This window comes from Anguilla rostrata, chromosome 7 (assembly GCF_018555375.3).
Source record: "Anguilla rostrata isolate EN2019 chromosome 7, ASM1855537v3, whole genome shotgun sequence".
NCBI lineage: Eukaryota > Metazoa > Chordata > Actinopteri > Anguilliformes > Anguillidae > Anguilla > Anguilla rostrata.
In genome coordinates, this window is record NC_057939.1 from 52,183,171 (window position 1) to 52,209,154 (window position 25,984).

Genomic DNA, 25,984 nt, shown 5'->3' on the forward strand with positions numbered 1-25,984 from the left:
CAAAAATAACCAAACTGAAGATTGTTAAAACATCTGTCAAGCTATCCGAGTCAAGAATCAACTGATCTTTTTTTGAATAATAATGATAATAATAATAAAACTGAACTGTGTTGTGAAACAAAATCAAAGACGATGCGATCAAAGATGAGAAACTTGGGCCTGCAGTACTCCTTGAACATAAGAGGATGTCTAACAAAAGAGAGAAACCTATTTGAAGCCCGTATGTTATTCAAAGTTAAAACTGCCATTTTGCTCCGTCTACTTAAAGGAGGTGAGTAACACTGCGTATTGAACTAAGTCACTAGCTTTATAATGCATGTAGATACCTGAAAGTGAACATTAGGTGATGAATGCGCATGTTATTACTTAGAATTGATTCGCAGAACACACGGTTGCATTGACCAAAATAGGCCGATTGCGACTAACCTCCCATGACACCTTGGTGATTCATCAACTGAAATCTCTATTGACGTGTTTTTCCAATTTATATCCCCAAGCTCATTAGTATTTATGATTGCCAAAATACTTTCAAACAAAATCAATCTTCCCAATGTAGGAAACAACAACAGTTCACATTAAAATCAATATTGCACAATAAAGACGTCAAATTGTCAAATTTTGTGTGTGTTTCCTTATATATATATATATATATATATATATATATATATATATATTCAATCATAATACAGAAGGAGAAAATATTACTGGGTAACTATCTCTTTATGGGATTGCAGGCCCTGATACATCGCTAATATAAGGATTATTTTGCCTGGTCTCAGCATTCAGGTGAAACGGGGTGAAATCCACATCTCGCGATGCATGGGAAGAACACCACGGTTCCCTGTATACAGTATCAAAGCAAGAGCAATGGCCGCTTTACGCAAACTCGTGTTAATGGTGCACAAGTCTTCAAGACTCAATTTCACATCTCTGCCGTGCAATTTCCGTGCAAAGTTTGGGGCACAGAGGAGCAAAAAACCAAGCGCGCTTAAGGTTGCTGCGGCTGGAATATGTGTCGCTACCGGAGGTGCTGTGGCATATTATTTTTTCTGTGACATGTATGACCACAAATACAGGAGAGGACTGGGACACATTAGTAGCAGTCGAGCTCTGCTTCCGTCTCTACCCTCAGTGGTTGCTAAAGGAAAGGTACCATGTTTGTGTCGGTGTGTTGTCCATCACTCTATGTGCATGTGTTACACGATTGCTATCGTAAAAAATTACGTTCTTGTCATAAGACTTGAGTAACGATGGTGGAAGAAAGGTAATAACGAATTGTTTTATTTACGTAAACAACCACTTTTCAAATTTCATGATCGAAGAATACATCTTCTCAAATCGTATAGCTTGCACATAATGCCACGCGGTTTATATAAGTTTGTATCTTGTGCGCTCTTTCAAACCACGAATGCGTCTGCAGTAAATATTTACTGAAAAAATTGCCGTTGCCGTTGCCGTTCTTTGCCGTTGACAGGCCCTCACGTTTCCGTCATAATTAGTTTTAGGTAGCATCCGGGGAATAGGGGTGTGCGCTCGGAGTTCCATTCTGTTGTAGTCTATTGTCTATCGTCTTTTGTCTTCGTTGCATTGTCGCAAAAAGCGCTATCCGCTGTGGGGAGGTGCTGAAATAGGATGCTCTTCAATCTACGTGTCAGTTCGATATCAAACAATAACATACCCCCGTACAAAGTTTCATAAAGTCATGCACTTAAGTCATATATTTTACGAAATGTATTCATCGAGTAAATAATTTAAAAATACATTTAATCGTTCTTAATCGTTTTTTCCCCCAAATATTCTCTATATGCGTACATTCTTATGTTAGCAATGAATGACCGTAGTCCAAAGCTGCGTTGGCGTTAGGTTTGGTCTAGTTCAATAGTCACTTAATGTATTCAGAAAAAGTTAAAAAATAACCAGCGGTGTTATGTCAATATAAACACAATATATTATATTTTACATATGCCATTCATTTATAAGGCCCCTTTTACAGTAAGAGGGTGTACGTTTGTATTGTATTGGGGTACTTCCAGAAGTATACCAACAATTAGGCTAACTAATTAATAATTAAATGAACCAGTTGGAATTAAATAGGCCATTTGGAAATACACTGAGGTTTCATTTTGCTTGGAATAGAGTGCATGTTAAAATACGCATTTTAACACCAAAATGGTAATAGCAGTTCTGTGAAAGATAATGGCTCCTTTAGTCCAATATGTTACTTGCATTTTGTAAGAACAACATATTTGCAATTCCACTATGTCATACCAAAAGTAAACTTTCTTGCATATTTTAGCAACAATTAAAATACATGCAATGCTGCAGACCTTCACTGTATTTTCATCAGTCAGCTGTCTACATGCCTACTTCAATGGATAGGAGGTATGGGTTATTTTTAGAACGATGGAAATAGAACTGCAGCTACGAAAAGGTTTTGAAGTGTCGAACTAAAGACAAATGATTGTATCCACTTTCGGAAACAGTGTCAACAACACAGGAGGATGTCTTGTCTTGAGTTTGCACTTCTTCGTAAAAATAATACAACAACAAACTGCCGTTTTCATTGTATTGTGCTTTAATTACAAGTGTATTATCATCTCCAATTAGAATATGCAAAGCATACTATGTATGTATGTATGTATGCATGTACACTGTTTGTACCATATGTACGTATGTATTTATGTATGCATGTACATATGCATATATGTATGGTATGTACTAAATGTATGTATGCTCATCTATGAAGGTGAAGAACCAGAGTTATGGCAATATAAAGAAGTCAAAATTGGACATGGGTGATAGTTTGAAGAAAGAATAATGGTCAGATATAATGTAAGTAAAGAGAACAGGTGCACAGCACCAGGGCCCGTAGAGATTTAGCGTACCCAGACGAGGAGTTCCCGCCATAGGACGCTGTTGGAATTTCAGACGCAGATATAGGGGTCTGTGGGATCCTGGGAGAAATGCCTTCCTCGGATTCATGGCACGGCGAACCGCGGGGGAATCAACCTGCTCTAGCGCGCAACCTCGCCCGGCACTGTGTCCCCGTTTTTTTTTTTTTTTTGTCCGAGCGTCTCTTATCTGCTCGGGGACCACGTAACCTTGACTTGCGGATTGAGGCGCAGGAATCCAGGGCCCGAGGTAGCGGGAGCGCGGCGCTGTTGGCAGCGGGTGCTGACATTTGATCGGGGTAATAAGTCGACGCGGCACGCATTCCAGCGCGTCTGCTCGGTGCCCAGTGGGCTTGGCGGCCCGCCACCGCCCGTAGAGAGAGGCCTTCTGTCCGCGCGGGGTCAGCCCCCGATGTCACCGGGTTGGAAAATTTGTTGGGACACTACCTCACCCCACCCCCACCCCCCCACCCCCCCACCCCACTGCAGGAATTAAATGCCCAGGGTGTCAGAACGCTCAGCGCGGCCTTTGAAGCGAAGCTCGGTTCCCGTACGTGTGGGGTGACTACCTCACGGAGGAAGAGCGTGTTCGTCCTGCTCATTGATGTGGTGTGCATACACACAAACGAATGCGGCAAAAGCAACGCTAAGTTTTTACACAACAAACGCAGATCAGCTTTCCGGGTCCTTTTAAAGCGCCCCCGTTTGATGTGTGGGTCTTGACTTGTGTTTTATTTTTGATCTCGTCAGATAAAAGCGTCTCACTCTGCCTCCGAAGCTAATTGATTGGAGTGAAATTAATTAGTTGCTTGTTGTCTCTTTCTGCTTTGCTCGACTGAGATTACACATGGGTGGCTGTTCTCTGTAATGCAGGGAATTCCGAGCAGAGAGAAAAAATTGTTATGCTTTCTTCACGTTCCGTCGTAGGCCAGAAAATTTGACTTTGAAGATGGAGCGATGTTCATGTCGTCCCAGGAGCACAGATTTCGGCTGTTCAGCTCTGTGCAGTATGAAGGACAGCTGTACATGACCCCTCAGAATTTCATCGAGTCTGTCACCATGAACGAGCCCAAAAGTAAGTACCTCACGAGAACAGTTTCAGCGGCTACACAGTAAAGTTTTAGCTATTAATTCAACTCTGAGTGAGTTTATTTGAGTCCACACTGGATGAAAGTTACTCTGTTAGTGTATAATTTACTCATTTTGCTGAGTACTGCAGTGAAATAGTCATCACAATCCATGCTGGAATAGGACCAGTAAAATAGTTCTTTGATTATCATTTTCTTTTTCACTTAAATAGTAGTGCTGTCAGGATTCATTCTCATTATAATATGATTATTAAACACCCCGCGTTTACACAAAATGAGCTTTAATGTGAACAGTTTTACTTTGAGTGAGTGTTTTCTCTTGGGTTAAAAATAGCCTGATTCTGTTTGCGGAGCAAATCTATTCGTTCCGTTCCCTACATGAAATAGTGAGTTTGGAGATGGTCGTTGGCGGTAATTTATGGAGCATAACAACACTCTTTTTTTATCTTTAAAGGGAAGGCCTCGTGAGTGTTTTAAAAATAGCTGTGATTGGCCAGAACTCAAGTAGTCATAACACCTGCATGGAGATAGCCATCTGCACCAGCATCACACTCACAGCACAGACAGAATGATACAGACAAAAGGACCCTGCGGCCTTGTGCTTCAGGTGTGGGTTTTCCATTTTAATGAAGCACAATTAGGTAGGGGGAAAAAATCCCGTTTCTTTCTTTTTCTTTTTTTTGACATACACAGAGGTGGGAAGTCCAGGGATCAGAAAGTCCTGTCGTATGTATCTTCCACCCATGAACTCAGCCAGTAGATTTCACTGTTTAGTTCTACCGCCTGGCTGAAGAACTGTGCTAAGGAGCAACTTAGATGATTGGAACAAATGGGTTACTGGGTGGCCTTTTACTTTCTGAACCTGGATTTTCCACCTCTGCTCTCAAGCTGAGTCAAAAAGTCAGTTCCGCCTTAGAGTATAACCTTGAAAGTTTCAAGGTTATGCATCTCCCAGAACATCCGTTAAAATAGAAGAATTCCAAGCATTAATATGGAAATCATGCATTGCACGGCACTTATGTTCATTTTAATGACTAATGTGTTGTGAAATGGGATAATGAAATTTATGGTTTTATGTTAAGGTTATAAAGTCAATGAATTCTGGAAAAGGCTCCTGAAATATCATTATTAGCAAATAAGACCTTCTCATTTATTCTGCAAACAAGTAAAACATGTTCGAGAAATTAATCTTGTTGATAACGTTGTCTCAATCTCTTTTTTGATTCTGTTGAGGACATCAAATGCTGATTAAATGGCCTATTTAGGGTTTCCCTTCACAGTGATGCATGTACCACAATGCTAACGGTTATATTTTGTCAGTTTCATTTGCAAAATTCAGAGATTAAATGAGTTTATATTCACGGTTCCGCTGATGGGCTCTTACTTTCAGCCCCCTGTAAGACGAGTCTGGGAGTCTCTCTGCAGTCCTTTCAAGTCGGTTGCTGTGGAGGAAAGAGAACGTTTCACGGGCTTTCATGAGAATTATCTGTTTGCCTGGAATGGTATTGGTTTAAATTTTGCCAGTGTAAATGCTCTTGCTTTTCTGGTCTCTTAAAGGATTGCTCTCAGCAAAGCACCAGCCGCAGCAAATAACCTAACGCGGGCCGTTTTTAGACTATGGGAAAATGGTCCTCTGCTTTTGGAAAGGCACCAAAATACTTTTCTTTCATTGTCAGACATAGACCAAACACTTATTGAAGAGATTCTTTTTTAGTTCATCACTTGTCTGTTGTGCCATTGTTGTTTAAACAGGCCTGTCACGCTTTCGTTCTTGTTTACACAAACCTTTTTGGGCTTGGGAAAGCTGTTGACCTTAGTAAACAAAGTGTCTGATAGTGTCTTTAAAGACGTGTAATCGTAATATGAAATTCACATGGAATTATGCTCCATGATTAATTTGTCAGAGAACTATGTTAAGCCAACCAATAAGACGTTTGCACTCCTTCTGATTTTACCTGAGCAGCAATAGGCTGATTGCGATCTGTTGCAGTCAGTTTAAGCGGAGAAAAAATGTTAAACAGTTATAAAATGGACAGTCCTCACAGAAGATAAGCTCCAGAGGCATATCAAAAATGCATTTACGTATATATAACGCTCATTCAAAAAATTGAGCTGTGATGGTGAATCTTTTTGTTTTTTTCAGTATGAAATGCACTGGTCTTTGCCCTTTGTCCAGACACTTGCATTATGATGATGACCAGTTTGATGTGTGTGTTACTATCAGCTCAGCAGTATAAGTCAGGACTGGGTCTCCCAGTGTGTCAAGTGAAGGGGTCATTGTCACTGTTATCAGGCTGCGGCAATAGAGGTGGTCTGGAGTATCCAGCCAGGTTTACAGTCCGTTTGTCTTATCTTGTGGGCTGGGGCTTTTATTGAATGCTGGAATGCACTGCTGGGGATGTTCAGACTTGGGTTTCAGTCAGTTCCTGGCTGAGAATCTTCACATACCAGCTATTTTTTTTCCTCCTGTTTCACTACCGCTTTTAATAAATCCAAGTCACACGTGGACAAAAAATAGTATTCCTGCAGTGCATACTAAGCACAATAAGGATGAGACAGTTGGGTGTGCCCCATCCAGTAATAATATTTGTCACATTTCAAATAATAAAAAAAGATGAATGAAGTCATTCTTTCTCGATTTTTTTCCCCCAGACAAGAGGCCATGGAAGTCTCTTTCAAAACAGGTATGATCAAAGCTATCTGTGTGTCACAATTCCCATATTAAAATGCGAATAGTACAAATAGTCCTCTCCCCTCCGGTGCTGTAATTCAATCATTTTCCTGTTGATGTTCCCGGAAAGGACATACATATTTTCAACACACTGAGAGTTTACTGCAGGTTACTGTAGTAAAATGCACATAGTGACATGTTTCTATGTGTAATTTTACTTGTGCTGAAGAACTTTTTGAAAATGCTTAATGGGATTTTATGCAAATGCACTGAATATATCGTATTTTTGAAGGAACTGGAGAAGATGCTGTCAGAGACTCCTCCTGTTTGGAAGGGATCATCCAAACTCTTCAGAAATCTTAACAATCAAGGTGAGGAACAAACAATTATTCATCATTAATGAATACACTTTTATGTCCCACATATTTCAGCAAAGTTGGTAAATTGTCAACTTATTCAAGTTTCTAGTTCAGTGTAAAAACAGGTGAACACGACATCTGTGTAATTTCCAGAAGCAGCTTGCAATCTGAAAAACTGGGTCACTGGAAATACACATACCGGGAGTCAAAAGAGAATTTCATCATCTGACTTCAGGGTTCCAGCTTTTTTTTTCCCTCAAGAAGTAAAATAGGAAAACATTTCCTTGTTTTGGCGAAAGAGCGCAGAGTGTATTTGCAATTACTTTGCCCTAGTGTAGCAGTAATGTCACTGTGCTCTTGCATAACTTCTGGGACATCAGCCGCAAAACATCTTTATTGTCCATTTGCTGGTGTAAATGGACATGGTAATAAAATGCATCCTTCAGTGGGCCTTTGGAAAGCGGCAATTAGCTCCTAGCGTGCGGTCCTGACAATAACTTTGCTCTTCACTGCCTCTTGTTCTTGTGCTCGCGTACTTCAGCGAAACTCTTGCCGACATCAAATATGCCTGACAGGAGGACCTGGAGGCCCATAGGCCTGCAATTAAAACATCGGCTGTCAACGCAGTGACAGCACCAAGGCGCTGGTGATTTCCCTGTGGTGATGCTTGTGCCCACATCGTTAATTTTCATGCCCACATCGTTAATTTTCAATGCGCGATTCGGAATTCCGCTTTTTAAATAACCGAATTAACCGACCATAGCTTTCATTTTTATAAATAATGGGGGGGAGGGATCTCCAGGAGAAATCTTACACTCTAAGAATGGTTATCATATTCCTGAATATGTGGAACTGAAAAGATTTGATTGAAATGATTTTTGTTTTACTTTATTTTAGTTTGTGTGTGAATACCACCCTCTTTGGCCGTCTGGATTAGAGCGCTATTTCGGACTGAAAGGTGGCGGTGGATTGGTGGTCCGTTGGCTGCCCGTGTGTGTTTGAGCTGCTGGGAGTCACTGTTAGCCTGAAGAGTCCATTCCAGCATTTGAAGTACTCTGGCATGGATGTTTTCTTTCGTCCTTTTTTTTCCCCCCTGTTGCTTTAACTAAGTGCCAATGCTGGGATTTAGGCGCTTTTAATCCTGCCGTTAAATGTCGAAGCCCCACCAAAAAAAAAAAAAAGGGGATTGGATTGATCTCGGAACAAAGCTGTGCTTTTAGAAAATGTACGGGGCTGTTTGAACTCTGCGATGTCGAGACACGTCCCCCACCGCCGCCCCAGATCGCTGCGGACAGTATGAATTCTAAGAATGGCATTGGATTACATCTCCGCGACTGACACTCTATATGAAGTGTTTCTGTGGAATTCCTTGTATTGTCTGACAACATTTATTTGAGCTTCGGGGTTGGGCATGTGAAGTTCTTTTTTCTTTTTTCTTTTTCTTCAAGAGTGAAGGTGTGTGGCATTAATGAAATGTGCCTGGAATTTTAAAGACTTTTTCCCACCCCCTCTAGCTTCATGTGAGGTTCTTTGGAGACCAGAACAGTTTATGCCAGATTAGGCCCAATTTTGCTGTGGAGCATCTGAAAATGGAGAGGGGGGGGGGACAGTTCAAGTGTTTAATTTTTCCTTTTGTTATTCATACAATTGATATTTACATGAAGCACCAAAACTTTAAAAAAAAAAGAAGAACTTTTAAAAAACTGCCCTCAGGTTCTCAGCTGTAAAGCAGCACTTGTAAAATTAAAGCCTCAGCCCCATTATGAAATGTAAGACACGATTATGTCCAGGCGGGAACTTAAGTGCTTCTCTGTAGGTTTCTCCTGTCTGGGCTGTGGATACCCATGTAATACCTCTTTACCACGAGTGTCTTCTTCTTCTTCAATTGTGCCTTCCCCGAAGCGAGCCCCATTCCGAGACTCCTCTCCCATAACACTCAGAGCAGTCACCCAGAACTATCTGTGCTCCGGTCACTGTCTTCCTCCTCAGACAAAAGGGCAGGGAATGCTTTCAGTCGCTGCAGGACCGCTTCTTCTCTAAGTCTACCGAAATGCTCCCTGACAGTTTCCCTTCCTCCTCCCCCCCCACCCCACCCCACCCCACCCCACTCCCCACCCTGTCACACAACAAAGGGTGCTGTGGACAACAAAGGGAAACACAAACCCAAATCAGGCATCTCAAATCAGTGACAGATCACTGGAGAATGTTTTACACCTCCCTATCCAAACAGGGGAAGAGGCGCGGGAGGCAGCGGCCGCCTTTAATTTTGTTTGGGTTTGGTGTCCAGATAGGTCACTTACGTCGTAAGGTTTCTGTTTGTGTGAAGAGAACGCCAAGCGTGAATTAAGAGACACCTTTTTAGATTTTATCACTTTCAAAACAAGGGATCACCAGCTTTTTTTTCTGTGTGCGTGAGAGAGTAGTGTGTGTGTGTGTGTGTGTGTGCATCTGTGTGTGTGTGTCTGTGTGTGTGTAGGTGTGTGTTTGCATGTGTGTGCGTCTGTGTGTGTGTGTGTGTGTGTGCATGTGTGTGTGTGTGTGTGTGTTTGCATGCGGCGTGCCCAGGAAAGCCCGGTCATTTGATTTATCTTCCGAAGCCGAGCTTTGAAATCCGGTAAACATTTTAAGCTTGGCCTCAGACTGGCTGTCTTCAGTCAAACCGCTCTGGCCCGCTCCTACACAATGCAGCCTCCGTTTGAGTGCATTAATAACACGCTCTAAATGCAGCCTTTCTGTCTTACAGGCATCATCGCTTACACTGAATACCTCTTCCTGCTTTGCATCTTGACCAGTGAGTACGTTTGGACTTTTTTCAGAAATGAAGCCTTTAGTCAGAACAGATTTACACACACACACACGCAAACACACATACATATACGCACACACACACACACACTAGTAACATGTATCTATGGTGTTACAAACATTTATTAAGTATTCACTAACTGTTCTCAAATCAAATGGAGTACCCACTAGTCAAATGGGGTCTTTATGTAGACTGGATAAGTAGAGCTGAGTATAGTGTAAGAATGAGGAAATAAAAAATTGAATAATGCATAATGGAACATGATACATAACTGCAAGGTTTTTTTCTTTGCATGAATACAATGCATAAATGTTTCACCAGATGGGTGGTCTTTAGTATTAGATTTCTCCAAATTTTTGTGCATAGTTGATAGTTTTTTAGATCCGGTGCTTTTGTTCTGATTCTCACACAATGTCCTTTTTCCAGAGCCCCACGCTGGCTTCAAAATAGCTTTCAACATGTTTGATACGGACGGGAACCAAATAGTGGACAAGCGGGAGTTCCTGGTGGTATGAATTCTCCCGCTTTGTGAATTTTTTCTGACCGGCCGTTTATTAAATCTTGAATGTCTCGAGCAGCTGCGGCTTGTGATTGCCCCCCTGAAATTTGGCTCGTTTGATTCTGTTCCCCTTCAGCTGCAGGAAATCTTTCGCAAGAAGAACGCGGAGAAGGAGAGGAGAGGAGACTCGGAGAAATCGGCGCAGCTGGTAAGATGAGTTTTTCACGAAAACGCCAGTTTTCGGCGAACGCCAGTACCCTGGCAGGATTTAGGGGCGTCGTACGCAGGTGTGGCTGTATCACGGCAACGAGTCTGCTGCCTTCGAGCGTTCTGCACTTTCTTGAATAAATTACATCGGTGCTTTGGCGGCAGGGAGCATATATATTGATATATACATGTATATATATATTTATCCTGGCGAGGAATGGAAGCGAATAGCAGGCTGCCAGCATTGCACAGTACAGGTGATCTGTAATGGCTTTTTGGCAGTGACGTGCGTGTGCGGTGGGTACTTGCGTTTCCAAATGAAAACAACGCCAATTGTGCGCGAGATGGGGATGCTGGTGGAGTGGCTTTCATCTGTGTGCAGCGCATGCAGGCGTATGTAAACAAAGCAGATTCGATGGAGAAGATAAGAAGGACCCTCAAAGTCTTTTTTTTTTATCACGTTAGCTGCAGAGGATAAAGCACTTGTATTGGGTCGTCTTACTGATCTTGGCGTGTTGTTGAAACTGAGGTTGTATCAAGTGGTTTCTTTTTGCTTCTTGAATAACAGGAAGCGCACTGTGGATGTTTCAGGGTAAATCAGATCTAGTAATGCAGCACAGTCATCGTGCTCTACCATTCATCAACCTTTAGTGTAAGATAAAGTTCTTAACCAGAACATGTTATTAGTACTGTATGTATTTTATTTATGTGCAATAACAGCTGTACCCGGTAGAGAACAGGCTACATTTTTATCTTCACAAGATTCATCTCATTATCCTCACCTCAGATGTAATGTCAGACATCAGAATGGTTGTGTTATGCATGGTCCAGGTTGTGTACAGGTTACTGGGATCCACGTGCATGTGTTTTACATGCGTCTTGAGCTTTCCTGTATTCCACTAGCCACCAGGTCTGCTGTGATTTACCGTTACAGTACACAGTAAAATGTTCAGTGTTAAATGAACTCTTGCAGAGTATACATGGTCCCTGTTGGACTCACTCTGTTAGAGCTGACTTAACGCATTGTACTGTGTAATACCAATGGCAAACGTTCACTGCGGCTTTATATCAGACTGCCTTTAATGTTTGCAGCTTGGAAGAAACCATCGCATGGATAGGAAAAGGTCAAGCTCTTCCCTATTCATCTACAATACCTTTAGGCGAAGAATCCGTGCTAATGTTGTACTGTGTGCAGTGATAAGAGATAAACAACGTCTCTGCATGTCCTAATAATACTTCTTCTTATTATTATTGTTCTTCTTTTTCTTCCCTTTCCTTTTTTGCACTCTTGCGGGTTTCTCATCTCTGCATCTTCCTGTGCCTCTGTGCGTAAGACTGTGCAGCTTTACGGATACCAAGCCTCCCCAGTGAGCGGCGTATCTGTACGTATCCCATCCGCAGTACATGCACTGATTCCTGAGTCGTATGCATTGTTTTTTTATTGCAGTGTGGGGTCGTGTAGCCATAGGCTTCAATGCGATTTCAGTAAGTAAGAGATAAAGGAATGGGGGCTTAGTGGAGGCTCTTCCCCTGTGTAGATGTAACGTCTTTACATCTTTTCAGTAATACTCAGGCTATCTGTGCTTTAATACACAGTAAATGTCCTGTGTTAATTCAGCTCTGACAGATAACATTTGGTCCCACTCTGGACCAAGTGTTATCTGTTAAGGTTGAACTAACACTGTTAGAGTTGAATTAACACTGGACATTTTACAGTGTGGACATCCACAACTTCATTATAATGACTTCTAATCAATCCGGTTCATTTTCGGGTGAAAAAATGAATAATTCTGATAGATTTGCTCACAGGGCATTTTGCAGGCGGAAATTCCAGTTCATGCAGTAGGGGGCAGGATTGCATTCAGTTAATGAATATTTGTGAAAACATTTGAGCTATAAAGCAGCAACTTCAGGCAAACAGGTTTCCAGATAAACAGCATTTAGGAAATTTACCTTTCATAATGTAATTATATTCTTCACTCCCTTTAATGAGGAAAAATTCTAACATCAGGATGACCCCGTGTTTTCAGTAACCATCAGCTGCCTGTTATTGGATCTGTTATTCTAGTCTCATTTTTTCCCCACATCTTTTTTTTCTGACGAGCAGGAGGCAAAGGCCTTATTTTTCCGTTTAATGTGTAATGTTTGGATGAAAGCAGAACTCCCAGACCCTCATTCGTGCTTCAGGTACCTGAGGGAGAGGACAATGTGCTCTTAATGGGACTCAGTCAAACGCGGTCTGGAACATACGGCCATTGTCTGACAGGGAACGGGAGCGGGAGCGCCCTGTCGGGAGGACAGATGATTTATGTTACTTGTCTCCTGTCAGGTGGAGGCCCTTTGAGGTCCAATCTCCCCAAACCTCAGCTTTAAAAGGCCCTCAGCCAGTGAGTGACGTGGTCGTGCTGGGACCCCCATGTTTTATTTTTACAGTTACCTGAAAAGTGCTATTCAGGCTCCGGTTTCCTTTTGTGATGTTTGAACCATGATGAGCATGATGCCAGCGAGTGAGACTAACCCCTCGAGAACGGGTCTGTTTTGGGAGGGGGCGAGGCAGGGAGGCAGCCCGCCCCCTCCCCCCTCTTGTTTTAAGGCTGTAAGATTGTGGAGTGCTATTGCACGAAACGCTCTGGTTTTGCACCTTGTTAGTCGAGGCGGGTGAGCGGCAGGGCCTCATAAAACTTGGTAAAAACTGGAGGGGTGAAGGCCACCTGTCGGCATGGAGCTCCTCTTCTGTACCGCGGTCGGGCTGCCTGCCCCCCCCCTTGTCCCCCCCCCCATCCCAGTCGCGCAGCGTCTTACGAGGCCGGGCAGGCGTATCGCTTAGCGAGCTAACGGCTGCTCTCTTAATTAGCCGCGGGCTCGCGCCGTAAATCTGCCACCAGTTTGAGCTGCGGAGCGAGGAGGGAGGAGGGAGGAGGGAGGAGCCATGTTTTATCAGGTGTCTCGGCTTTCGGATTCTGCCTGGAGGCACGAAAGACGACAAAAAAGGAGGGAAAGGAGGAAGGAGGGAAAGATAAACAAACATCGTCGAGCGAAGCAGGACGCGAGCGCAGAGAAATAGTGTTGGACGAGCAGCTTCCTGGCTTGCCCTGCCGCTGTTGATGTTCCTTCTGCATGAGGTGGTGTTGAGACGCGAGGGCGATTTTCCCCCCCCAAAAGGGCTCAGCTGCAGCGGCCCAAAAAAAAAAAGACGTACTGTAACGACAGAGCCATCGACAGATGAGCGTGGCCTACTCTTCAGGGTGTAGATGAGAAGTGTTTCCCGCGGTCTGTAGTAAAAAGGCGTTCGGGTATTTCGCTTACCTGTGAAGCTGTTGACGGGGTGTTGAAAGGAGAAAGGATGCCTGTCTAATTGGGAAGTTCAAGGCTATTTATTTATGTACACATTAATTTATTTGCCTGATTCATTCATATGAGAATTCCAAGTTATGTCATCTGATGGACATAGTTCTCAGGTAAACTTAAACTGCGGCATCGTCAGAATGTATAATATTCCCCAATGAAAAATTAGGAGACAGGGCTCTCCTTCGGATCTCTCCCAAGACTGGCTCTAACAAACAGTATCTATTCTTTTTGGTCTTCCTGAAAGAGGGACAAACCCATGGACCTTCAGTTCGATGGTGCCACTTGGTTTAAAACAATCCCACCCGCCTTTAACAGATAAATCAGACGTGGAAACCGAATAAGCAGCGTGTGTAACATATTAAAATGGCGTCTCCTCCTGACCTCAGACGACAGGACGTGCTGTATAAGGGGAAGCGGCATGGATACCCTGGTGATGTCACCACTTCGGTGCATGCCCCGCTGGACACCCTGACGGCTGGCGGGACACACAGCTGTCTCCGGGACGCGCTGGATCTGTCTGGATTCCACACCGAAGGCTGCACGCTCGATTGCAGAGGGCTCTGGGCCTGCTTGACGGAGGCCCTCCTTGCAGCTGCGTTTCGCGGAAATACGCGGTTATCGTCTCGCGGGCGAGCGGCTTCTCGCCGTTCCTTTGACGGGCTGGTACCGCTTGTCTCTTGTTTCTTTTCGCACCCTCGGCTTGTCATCGAGGGCGGGTTCAACAGTTCAGCTGGATCCCCTGTGCTCCACCTGGATCACCTGCACCAAATCACTTTTAACCCAAAACAAAAAAGAAAACTTGATGGGGAAAAGTTACACTGATTTAAATTTTTAATAATTAATCTCTGTCTTGTTCTACCTCTGTCTGTTTATACCTCTGGTTTGGATTCAGTCAACATTTGTCCTTTACTTTGACTTTTTTACTTTTGAAAAAGTAAATTGAATTTTATTTTTTATCACAAGCAAGTTAATTTTGGTTATTGTTCAGCAGCGTTCAATCAGGAGACACAGCTAAGAACAAATGTTGATTGAATCCAAGGCCTCGGTGTTTATAAATAGCCTAAAATGTCTTATTGATAATGTGTGTTCATGTGAAGCAATGGGCCTTACCCCTTTCCTCTAATAGCTGTGCCCTGTCATTTTTATGCACGTTTTGCAGGTTGTAAAAAAAGAGCCTCAGGACTTAGTGCCCAGAAGCTGCTGGGACGTTGTCAAGCGCGGCACCAGTAGAGTTCTCTTTTCAGACCTGGCAGAGGTAGCTGTGCAGTCAGTCTGTCAGTCTGTCTGGTCCATCCCTCACCCCTCAGTAGACGGGGAGCCATTTTGTTTCACCGCCCTCTCTAGCCCTCCCTGGTCCATCATCATGCTCTCTCTCTCTCTCTCTCTGCCGTAACCTGTTACATTGTGACACCTCTGTGGTTTCTACAGGGCCTTCTGTGTGTTTATATCTTGTGGTAGATTTAGATTTAATGTTACCACTCAACCGCCCCCCCCCCCCCCCCCCAGTCATCCACATCCACTTGTTTGTGCTGTGTCGTGTTTTCTATTAGTGCACTGTTGGTTTTTACCTCTGCTTCCTGTGCGTGGATAGCAGTGACTACTGTAGGGTTGTGTTGATGTTGAGTTCAGTCCCCATGTGAAAAGAAAGCTGATGTAGAGGAGAAGACAAAAGACCTAGCCAAAAATATTAAGCCACCTTAGGTAGAGAAGAATTTAGTTAAAATATGTGCTTTTATTCAATGAACAAACCAACTTTTTTTCAGTTTCTACCTACAATAACACAAAAAGATGTGTGTTGCTTAAAAATAGTCTTAGACGCGACTTTCCTCAAAATAAACGACTTCCTGTTGATTTAGTTGTAGCTGTTTTATTTGCCATGCAGCTAGTGGATTGGGTAGTATATATGCGGACAGTACTAAACATGTTATTCTGGAAAGCATGTATACTGAAGACAAATTTATGGAGCTTCTCACTGTGCGATATTTCCTTACTGTTTCAATCTAGATGAGCTAGATGAACAGCCAGTCAAGGACCAATGTCTTCTTTTTTTGTTTTAAAGAACTGCACCCATGGAACATTAGACTAGAGGTACATGGCGCACCAGCGTCCTTGATTGGATTCAGCTTGCTTTTTTTTGACAATGCAGTATATCACGAGTAACTGGCCTTCACTAACATCACTGCAGATTAACGGCATTAACTCATTAAAGTGGTAAAAAACACCTTTTTCTGAGCTGAGTGATGTCTTTCCGAAGGATTAAGGCTGCTTTCCGAATGCCAGATTACAAACCAATTGTAAATAAACAGTTTAATCCCTTAAATTGAAGATGGTCGCGGATCACTTACGAGCACTTGTTTTCCTTCTCTCCTCGCTTGCTGTTGGAATTCAGGCAGCCATTTTGAACCAAATTCTAATCTGGGAGCGACGGACTCCAGACTGTAGTCCAGGAGGGTTGCAGTGTCTGCTGGCTTTTGGAGTCGTTCTGCATTTAAGTGACTCATTTTTAGCTATGAATTGGCTAAAGAGTCCACACTCTGTGATTCCAAGGTATAGACTGTCTGCTAATTGATAGGAAACCTTAAAAACCTCCAGGCACTGCAGCCCTTCAGGACTGGAGATTGACACCCCTGCTCTAATCATATAGGACATATTGGATGGTAATAGCAAATGACTTTATTGGTGGGTTTTTTAAATTTATTTTTTTAAAGGGGCTTACATATTGTGATTGGCAGTTGGTCAAAATTTTGATTGATCTGTTGGCAGTTGGTCAACTCATATTGATTGATCTTGTCCCTGGCTCACAATGGGCCTTCGGTTCACCATATTCTGGCTGAAGGTTTCTGCTTTCATTCGTACTTTGTCCACTACAGGGCAGATTTGTGGTCACATTTGAAAACATATACAAATACTATGAAGACAAAGCCTACAAAAAAGCAGATTGTGTAGTATGTAGAAAAAGGTGGACTCTGCTCTCATGTAGCGTGTGTCACGCGTGTCCGAGCATGGCGATGTGTGGGTGTGTGGTCTTCATGTTCACTATATAACACAGTCCTCATCTGCACGGTTGTGTGTCTATGTGCTGTTTCTAAGTGTGTGTCGTCTACAGACGGCCGCACCCTTGCGTCTGTAAGCGGCATGAATCAGTCTGTGTAATTCGTGTTTCATTGTTGTTTTGCGGCACGACCCCGACCTTTCTCTCTTCTGAAAAAGAGAGAAAGCAGAGCTGAAATGATGCAGATGTCTCCCCTACGCAGCTGGGGGACGACGCCCTGACCACGGACACCACGCTCCTGGTGCATTTCTTCGGGAAGAAGGGCAAAGCCGAGCTGACGTTTGACGACTTTTACGGGTGAGATTTCGTAATTCCGCAACAAAATAACTGTCACGGTTTTTTATGGTCGCGGTGAGCTGTAGCGTGAGGTTCAGAGCTCCATAATACCGTCGTCATAAAGAGAGATCGGTTCTATCTTACCTTGACGGAAAAGCGTCTGATATTTGTGACTCCCCACAAATCACTTCAGGTCTTACCTTTCCAGCACTAGTCCTAAATAAAATGAAAACTCCTTTAACTCTTATGTACCCTACCATTATTGCACTTACCCTTAAAAATAGAAGTAAGTAAATAAATAAATAAATAAATAAGTAATAAATAAACTTGACAGGTGTTTTTCTTACTGAACAGTTGCATGGGAAACTATCTTGTCATACTGAAGCTCCAAGCACTTTTGTAAGGGGCTGTGGTTAAGAGTATTTGCCAAATTATGTAAATGTAAACCAGACCTTTTGTTCATATTCTTGCTATGAAATATTAATAATAAAGACAAACAGGCATGGCAACAAATGTCAAGGCAACTGTTCTGTTCTGGTACAACTTCTAAGAAGGTTAGAAAAGTGAAAATCTTCTTGCCCCAGTAGTCCCGGTGTTGGGTTTGGATAGTCGGTTGGTGGTCACCACCCCTTGTCAGCACCCCGTCTCTCTCTCCTCGTATCTCAGATTCATGGACAACCTGCAGACAGAGGTCCTCGAGATCGAGTTCCTCACCTACTCCAAAGGGATGACCACCATCAGCGAGGAGGACTTCGCCCGAATCCTGCTGCGCTACACCAACGTGGAGAACATCGGCAGCTACCTGGAGAACGTCCGACAGAGCATTCCCAACGAGAAGGTATTCTCTTTCCATTCCCTGTAGACCTCTCTCCCAGACCATCCCGTTACATTCCCTCACACACACATGCACACACAGACACACACAGACACACACACACGCACATGCTCGCACCCACACACATTTTCTATCTTCGTTTGCATGGGTATAATATAACACGGTGTGCCGTTATTTGAGTTTTACTCGTGTTTGTACCTCGCTGGAGCGTTGAGGCGTCACATGCCTGCCTCTCTTTCTTTAACGATCGCTGAGTGAAGTGAGCACTCTGAGGTTTTTCCATAACGAAGCGGCCGCATTTTTTTTTTTTTGTCCTCCTCAGCACTGAAATGTTGACCTTCGGATGAAGAGGCTACCGGCCTTTCAGCCGTTGAAGGAGGCTGTTGGTAGATCGGCATTGATAATTAAGTGGGTCTTATCGTTGGGTTAAGAGATATTTTTATAGAGTTCACCTGGTAAAAACAGCAAAGCGCCGCATATAACTCATTAGTTCATTTGTAGCGAGCGAGACGGAGGCTGTCAGGAGGGCCCCTCAGTCAAAGGAGGATCCAGTTGGCGGAGAAACGCTTGGGTGGAAATCAATAGGGGTGGCGGGAGAGCAATCTTCAGCCCCTGAGATGTTTTGGATACATCCGCTTTGTTTGTGTTTGTGCGGGTATCGGGTTAATCTGCTTCAGAGGAGACAGGCAAACAGGTTGACCCTTTCCAAATGGCTACAATTCCACCGCGTTGACAGCTCAACTTGTACATCGCAGAAAGAAAGAAAGAAAGAAAAAAAGAAGAAGAAAAAAAAAAAACGCTGTGTGTGCTCTGGCTGTTTGGCTAGGGCTCTTTCTGTCATTGCGGTTGTTATCTTCAAGGTCCCGCAGACACCGTGGGCTTCCTCTGATGTCCAGAGTTAAGTGTGGAACAGATTATGTGGCTTGTAAAGAGGGAGATTAACTGGTTTATTTGTTCCATCGCTTGGGCATTCTTCGGAAAGTCACTGTTCGTCTGAGCGATTAAAAATAAATTATATATATGTCAGTTTTGGTTTTAAGATTTTATTTTGAATCAAACCTGAGATTACGTCAAATCATACACTCACTCATTCAAAAAAAAAAAAAGAGAACCTACATACCCATAATATGATGCTTTTTCTGACAGAGTAAATGGTGTTGGCATTGCACCAGGATTGTTTTAAGTGATTAGCAGCTTCATGGAATTGTTTAAATGTTTAAATGGTTTAGTTTGGCCTCGCTCTTAATTAAGCGTATATAAAACATAGCTTTCTCTGATCACTCTTTACAGTCAGAGCACACTTCAGCAGTGATTTGCTGATGGTGCTTTGTCATGTTCAATCAATTTCTATTACTTCCCTCAGAGTGCAAATGCAGGCTCCGAATTTCAAAAACTAATAAGAGCAAACGCTTCTTAATCCCAACTGTCATTTACTTTCTTAATAAGCTGTAGGACAGCTGAGGTTCCCTTGGGCTTGCGCCTTATCCATCTAAATTTTACGGATTGTCTTTCTTTGCACACATTGCTTTTTAACATATAATTAATTTAATTCATTATCTAATTTATTGTTTAATTAATGTTTTTGATGTTTATTTGTTGCTGTGGGTATATTAATTGTTATGTGGTTGTCACTATATGCTGCGGAAAAAATTTCACCCATGGGGGTAATAAAGACTAAGTAACCAGGGTGGTTTTATCTGATACTTAACTGTCAGAAATTGAGATTTAATGACCCTCTCTGGTCCAGCTCCCTAGGTGTTCCAATAAGGTGAGGCACAGCCTTGTGGAACCATCCAGTCTGAGGACTTTTAATCAGTAAATCTTTAATAAGCTGTCAGTGAGGCTCACACATCAGGTCTGTGACCAGAACACTGATATCGCGCCATTCCCAGAATGCATTGCTGATCCTAATTTGTTGGCGGCTTTCATTCCCACATTGCATTAGACGTTTTATGAAGGAAAATGACAACGTGTACATAAAAAAACCCTGTTTCATTGCAACCTGGGATGTGTGGTCTTCGGGTACTGAGAAAATAGACACGTGCATTATGGCCTTATTGCCCGTATACTAACTGCCCTTGGGGTGTTTTAGATTGGATTTTCTGAATGATGCTGTATGTTCCATTGCTTGGTTATAAAAGCTTGGACATTCTTTACTGCACAGGGGATTACCTTCGATGAGTTCAGATCCTTCTTCCAGTTCCTGAACAACCTGGAGGATTTTGCCATCGCCATGAAAATGTACAACTTTGCCAGCCGCTCAGTAGGACAAGGTTTGCTGTTTTTATTTATGCTTTTGAGCATATTTTATTTACAATTACTGCCCATACCTAAGTCTGGGTGTAATTTAATCTAAAGCAGAAGTCTCTGAAAAACAGAATAGTTTTGGGTTGATAGGCTACTGTTGCGTGTTGATGGTTGGACTGAGTGGATTCTGTTGCTATGTCTGTGTTGATGGTTGGGGTGAGTGGATTCTGTTGCTATGTCTGTGTTGATGGTTGGGGTGAGTGGATTCTGTTGCTATGTCTGTGTTGATGGTTGGGGTGAGTGGATTCAGTTGCTATGTCTGTGTTGATGGTTGGGGTGAGTGGATTCAGTTGACTAGTCAGTGTTGATGGCTGGGCCTTCGTGAACCCATGGGCCTTAGTGATGGTTGCTACCCCTTTGTGGTCCCCCACGCGCAGATGAGTTCGCCCGCGCGGTTTACGTGGCAACGGGACACAGGTTCACCCGCCACCTGGTCGACACGGTCTTCAAGATCTTCGACGTGGACCACGACGACCAGCTGAGCTACAAGGAGTTCATCGGCATCATGCAGGACCGGCTACGCCGCGGCTCTCAGGTGAGGGGGGTGCGCGGCAGCGGGGGGGTCGGCCAGGGGAAACGGGGGGGGGGTGTCAGCGTGGCGCGGCGGCAGGGGGATGTTTCGCCGCGCTGAGGTTGTGTAAACAGCCTTTTATCAGCGCCGGAGGTGACGAAAGGGTCATAAACCCGTAATCAGCCTGAGAAAGAGGCGCGGCACGGTTTCCATGGTGACGCTGGACAGCTCAGAAGCTCGAGCCTGATAGGACGAACAGTAGCGCTGTCCGGCTCTGCAAGAGCCAGGCCGCTCTATCTGACGGACACTTCATCAATGGTTAACCTCTCAAGGCAACCTAAACTCCGTGAGCTGCACTGCATTGTGGGGGAATTCCGTCGGAAACCGTTAACCGCTGGTCAAGGAGTAAGTAACATGGCGACATTTTATAGGGAAGCACTTCAAATATATACTTTTACTATTGCTCGTAACATATTATAAGAGTAACATGCTGTAAAATGCGACACGCAATGGTTGTTTCTGCTATCTTTACTGAAGGGTATAACTTTAACAGTGTAAACATTCAGTCTACCCCGGTCTCCACAAAATCAATTACAGGGCAGGCAGTACTGGAAAAGGTCCCGACGAAAAAGAAAACGTCCTTATTTTCTCCACACGGGTCAAAAACGATTCTGAGATGTAGTTATTGTTTTGCAGTACTTTGAAGGGACAGTAGGACTGAGGTAGGCCCCAAGGCTGAGGAAACGCACTGTTTGTCAGGTACCCCAGTCCAAAGTGAAATACTGCCACCTAGTGGCTGGCGAGATTAGGATTTCTTATCAAAAATAGTTCCTTTTTTGTATCAAGCATTTTTTTGATTTAATATTGCTGCATCATCCTGGATGAATTTTTTTTAAGTTTCATCTCAGGGTGAAAGTGACCAGATGTTTCATATTCAGTATTCTCAGAAAGGTTTTCTATTCTTGGAATTATATGCTTGTAAAAGAGGCCATTTTCACCCTTGTATTCACTCCATTGTTGGCTCATAAAATTGCTTTTGGTGAGACGTCCTCTGAAGGTGCCTGGTTCCTCTCCTCTGTGATATAGTGATCTCTTTTTTTCTTCTTCCCTCTTTCTCTATTTTTCTCTCCCCTTTTCGTCTCTCAGGGTTACAGGACAGAGCAGAAGGCCCATTCTTTTAAGGCCTGTCTGAAGAAGGAGCTCTCCAGCAGATAAGTACGTTTCTCCTCACGAGAGCTTCTACCCAACTGCGTACAATAAAAAACAAACACTTCACTCTTCTCCAGAAGCCACTTTCCGCCAACAAAATCAGAAAACAAATCACACAGGGCGCCACATGACACTGGTATTTAGTGTTGCGCAATGTGTGCCAAAGAACAGCACCAAAGAACAAATGTGTATGTGACCTCAGCAATTCTGCACTAAGTGGGAATTGGAAAAAAAAAAACATTTATAAAATAACAGGTTGAGTTGATAATGGCTAATTTCAGGGTGTCCACACCACAGTGCTGAGGTATTTCAACTGGGAAAATAAGCCCAGGCCCTTGCTCTTTTCCCTGAGTGTTGAGTTACACTGTAATATTAACACGCGGTCAACCGACACCAGATACCAGCTTAGCTCTTTGCTCAGCTTCCATGTCTGGAACCTGTGCATGTTTACCAGTATTCTCCAGGCCTCACCAGCATCGTACCGTGAGATACAAACAGTGGGCCTACACAGTGAAGCATGCCCTGGTGTTTTCTAGGTCATCTTGGCTCTGTGTGGTTCTGAAAGTGACTTTTGCATCTGGCAAGTGAAAGCATCTGGTATCTTGTGTCAGTCCACTGCCTTAATAGCTCCTGTCGGGAACAGGGAACACTTGTACATGATGTCCTTGCTGTGCTAAAGTAATGCAGGTGCATTTATTTGTACACTGTGCTCCCCCCCCCCCCCCCCATCTCTTTTGTTCCCGCAGGCAGTTGTAAACTATAACTCATTAAGGTGCAAGGTCACAGATATGTGATTAGAATGTTCTCAAAACTGAACATTCTAATGCTGATGTAACAATCACTACTGGTAACTGAAAGACAATGGAGTTCTTGAACACTGACTTAGAATTTTGGAGAGAAAAAAAAAACATTCCAAAAAACCTACTCTTCAAAGGGTTAGTATATAAGAACACAAAAGACAACACAGAACACAGAACATTAGTGCGCACAAGCTGGCCTTATGCCAGCTTCAGGTTTCTGTCATCATCTACAGGGCTGGAAGCCTTCCTAAGAGGCCATTACACAATATTCCTGCAGCAGAGATCTCCTGATTTGATATTATGATTGAAATGAAAGATGCAAAGATTGTTGGCGTGCTTGTTTGTATGTTTAATTGGCCACAATAGGTTATGTATATTCAAGCTCTGTGTCTCTCATTGCTCAAATTCTGGCCATAACCATAGGGTTTTTTTCTGTTTCTGTATGAACAGATGAATGCCCTAGTCAGCAGCTCCTTATGGGAGTCCAATTTGGGAAAACACCTGCAGAAGCTGTGGAGGAGAATAACGGGAAGGGTTCATGGATTCTTCTGAAATAAGGAAAGAACGGGATGTGAGGATTGTCCCTTTGCTTCATAGCGCAATCTCTTCACTTTGGATCAACCAATCTAAATACTGTAACAATGAATTTTCGTAAAACGCACCTCAGCACATGTACGCACACACACGCAAACACATATGCACACACGCACACACAGATGCACACACGCACGCACACACACATACAAACAGCAAGTCTGTAAAATCAATCTTCTCTGTGCCTTTCTTTGCTCGAGACAAAGAATAATGATTCTTTGCCTCTTGCTACCAGGTGCAGCAATCCTAATACCAAAAATTTTAAACAAATTCTTTTCAAGCACCTGTGCAAAGGCATCAGGAAGTGTATAGGATGGCATAAAAATTGCATAATTGTTAAAGAAAATGCCACCCTCAGATCACTGCACTTCTGGCCTGAAAGATTTTTGTGGCAAAAGAAGAAAAAAACCTTTAATCAGGGACCTACACCACTGAATGCTTTGGCTTTCTTTAGCTGTAATGTAGCTAACGTTAATGTAGCATCTGTATTGTATTTATCCATTTGAAATATGTTGTATTTATTTCAGCTGTAGGCAAGATTGCTTCATAGGAAGATTTTAAAAATTGTATTGACAGTACTGCTAGAGCTTCAGTAAAGGATAGTATAGGGAGAGAATAATTGCATGCCTGCATGAACCTACGGTAGGCTGCATCTTTACAGAAGAGACGTGTCTGACCAATGTTATTTTATTTTCTTTGGTTCCTATTGCTATTTATCATTTATATATTTAGCAATTCCTTTGGTCCACATATTTCTTTGTGTCTTAATTGTGGTTTAAAAAGAGGCCAAACCTGTTTTTGTGCACCTTGTTCCTGTTCTTGTTTGGTATCCGCTTCATGGTGGTGTTGTATTGTTAGCGCTGACAGACTGGAATAAGCCATATAATCTGCCTAAACAGTGAACACATTGCTAACATAGTTTCTCCACACCAGCCCTCTGCTAACCCAGATCAGTTTACCCAGGGACACAAAACAGCCAGACATAGCGTGGTCTCAATTTCCTCCAGGTCTTAACCACGTTTTGGATTATTCAATGTAGCCTTAGCCATTTTGGAGAGCAGCTCAGAAGTGTGATTACTTATTTGGAATATGTTAAATGATTGTTGTGTTTTATATTGTTATTTTTAAGCTATTGTTGTAGTATTTGTGCTATGTATTCATTCAGGTGTGCTCTGTCTTGTATTTAAAGAAACAATCACACGGGTAATTTTTTGAAAGGTGAGCCATTAAAGATGATTAGGAAAGAGAGCTTACTTTAAGATGTCTATTAAGAGTTTAAAGGCCTTTAATAGCAGGTATTCTAGAACATTCTCCACAGGCCTCTGTGCTCTGAATTCTTCATATAGTCCCCTATTATTAGAATGATTGTCCTCAGGAGGCCGAGAACTGCTGGTTTTAAACCCTCCTTTACCTGGGACTCAGGTGTGGTGGCAGTCTGGCCAATCAGTAGCACTAATTCTTCAATTAATTACCTGGCAGAAAAGAAAACCAGGGCTGGATTTGGATTTGAGGGCCAGATTTGAGTATCCATGGTATATTCCAGGGCTGCCCAACCCAGTTCCTAGAGATCTACTGTCATATAGGTTTTCACTCCAACACTAACAAAGCACACCTCATTAAACAGCTCGAGATCTCATTGAGCTGCTAATTAGTAGAATCAGGTGTGCCAAGTTAGGGTTGAAATGAAAATGCACAAGACAGTATATCTCCTGGAACAGGATTGGGCAGCCCCAGTATAGTCAATTGAAATCAATGCCAATCTAGCAGTTGTACCCTCAGGGTAGACATAAGTGCAAATATGGAATTAGGGTACGGCAGTGGTCTCAAGTGAGCTATATAAACTGCATGCTGAGATAAATTTACTTGATAGGCACTCAATAAAATGTTCAGTGTTAAATCAACAGAGTACATTTTACTGTGACAGAGCACATGCAGTCCCCATTAACTTTCAGAGGGTTGAACTGAAGCGAAACCTTTGCTTCACATCTTAAGGCCCAGTTTGTCTGTTTGAATAATTACCAAATGTGCTAATTTAAATAATGATAATCTGATTCATTATAAATTGTTTTAATATGCCTGTGTGCACTGCACATGGAAATTATTTTATTGATGACAGGTAAATATGATTAAAATTAAAAATTAATCTTTGATCCTGTTTGTTCCTCACCCACTTACTCTGGATTACGGGTACAGTTTATTCAACAGTTAATCTCGCTGATATTTCTGAGATGGGTTTATTAAATAAATAAATTATTTATTTTATTGTATTTTTATTGTATGCATGACATATACCTTTTTATGGTGACCCAGTAAAATTATAGAAAAATATTCCTGGGTTTTGTAGAAAACCTTTAAATAAATACACTATCGGTCGGCCTTTGAGAACACTTTGTTCTGTTGCGTGCACCATGAACTGTGTGGGGGGGAAATATGAATGAGAGGTGTGAATTGTTACTTTAAAAGTATAATGACAAATGCATAAATAAATGATTTACTCTACTGTTTCTGTTGTCTGCATTACAGTATGCAAT

The 25,984-nt window shown here is 42.7% G+C and overlaps 1 protein-coding gene across 5 annotated transcripts; it reads left to right on the forward strand.

The window, feature by feature from the left end:
- Positions 1 to 791: 791 nt before the first annotated feature.
- Positions 792 to 25,953, forward strand: LOC135260002 (calcium uptake protein 3, mitochondrial-like). Of its 5 annotated transcripts, none has more exons than XM_064345033.1 (15): positions 792 to 1,149; positions 3,824 to 3,966; positions 6,632 to 6,663; positions 6,943 to 7,021; positions 9,753 to 9,800; positions 10,242 to 10,324; positions 10,451 to 10,522; positions 11,856 to 11,903; positions 15,029 to 15,124; positions 17,124 to 17,218; positions 17,864 to 18,035; positions 20,197 to 20,305; positions 20,717 to 20,874; positions 21,997 to 22,065; positions 23,310 to 25,953. In XM_064345033.1, the coding sequence occupies exons 1-14, from the start codon at positions 1,061 to 1,063 to the stop codon at positions 22,063 to 22,065; spliced, it is 1,293 nt and encodes a 430-aa protein (XP_064201103.1). In that variant the 5' UTR covers positions 792 to 1,060; the 3' UTR covers positions 23,310 to 25,953. The 5 variants fall into 5 exon arrangements, with proteins under 5 accessions (XP_064201103.1, XP_064201100.1, XP_064201105.1 ...); XM_064345030.1 differs by having other exon boundaries at positions 793 to 1,149; positions 3,819 to 3,966; XM_064345035.1 differs by having other exon boundaries at positions 794 to 1,027; positions 3,819 to 3,966.
- The last annotated feature ends 31 nt before the right edge of the window (positions 25,954 to 25,984 follow it).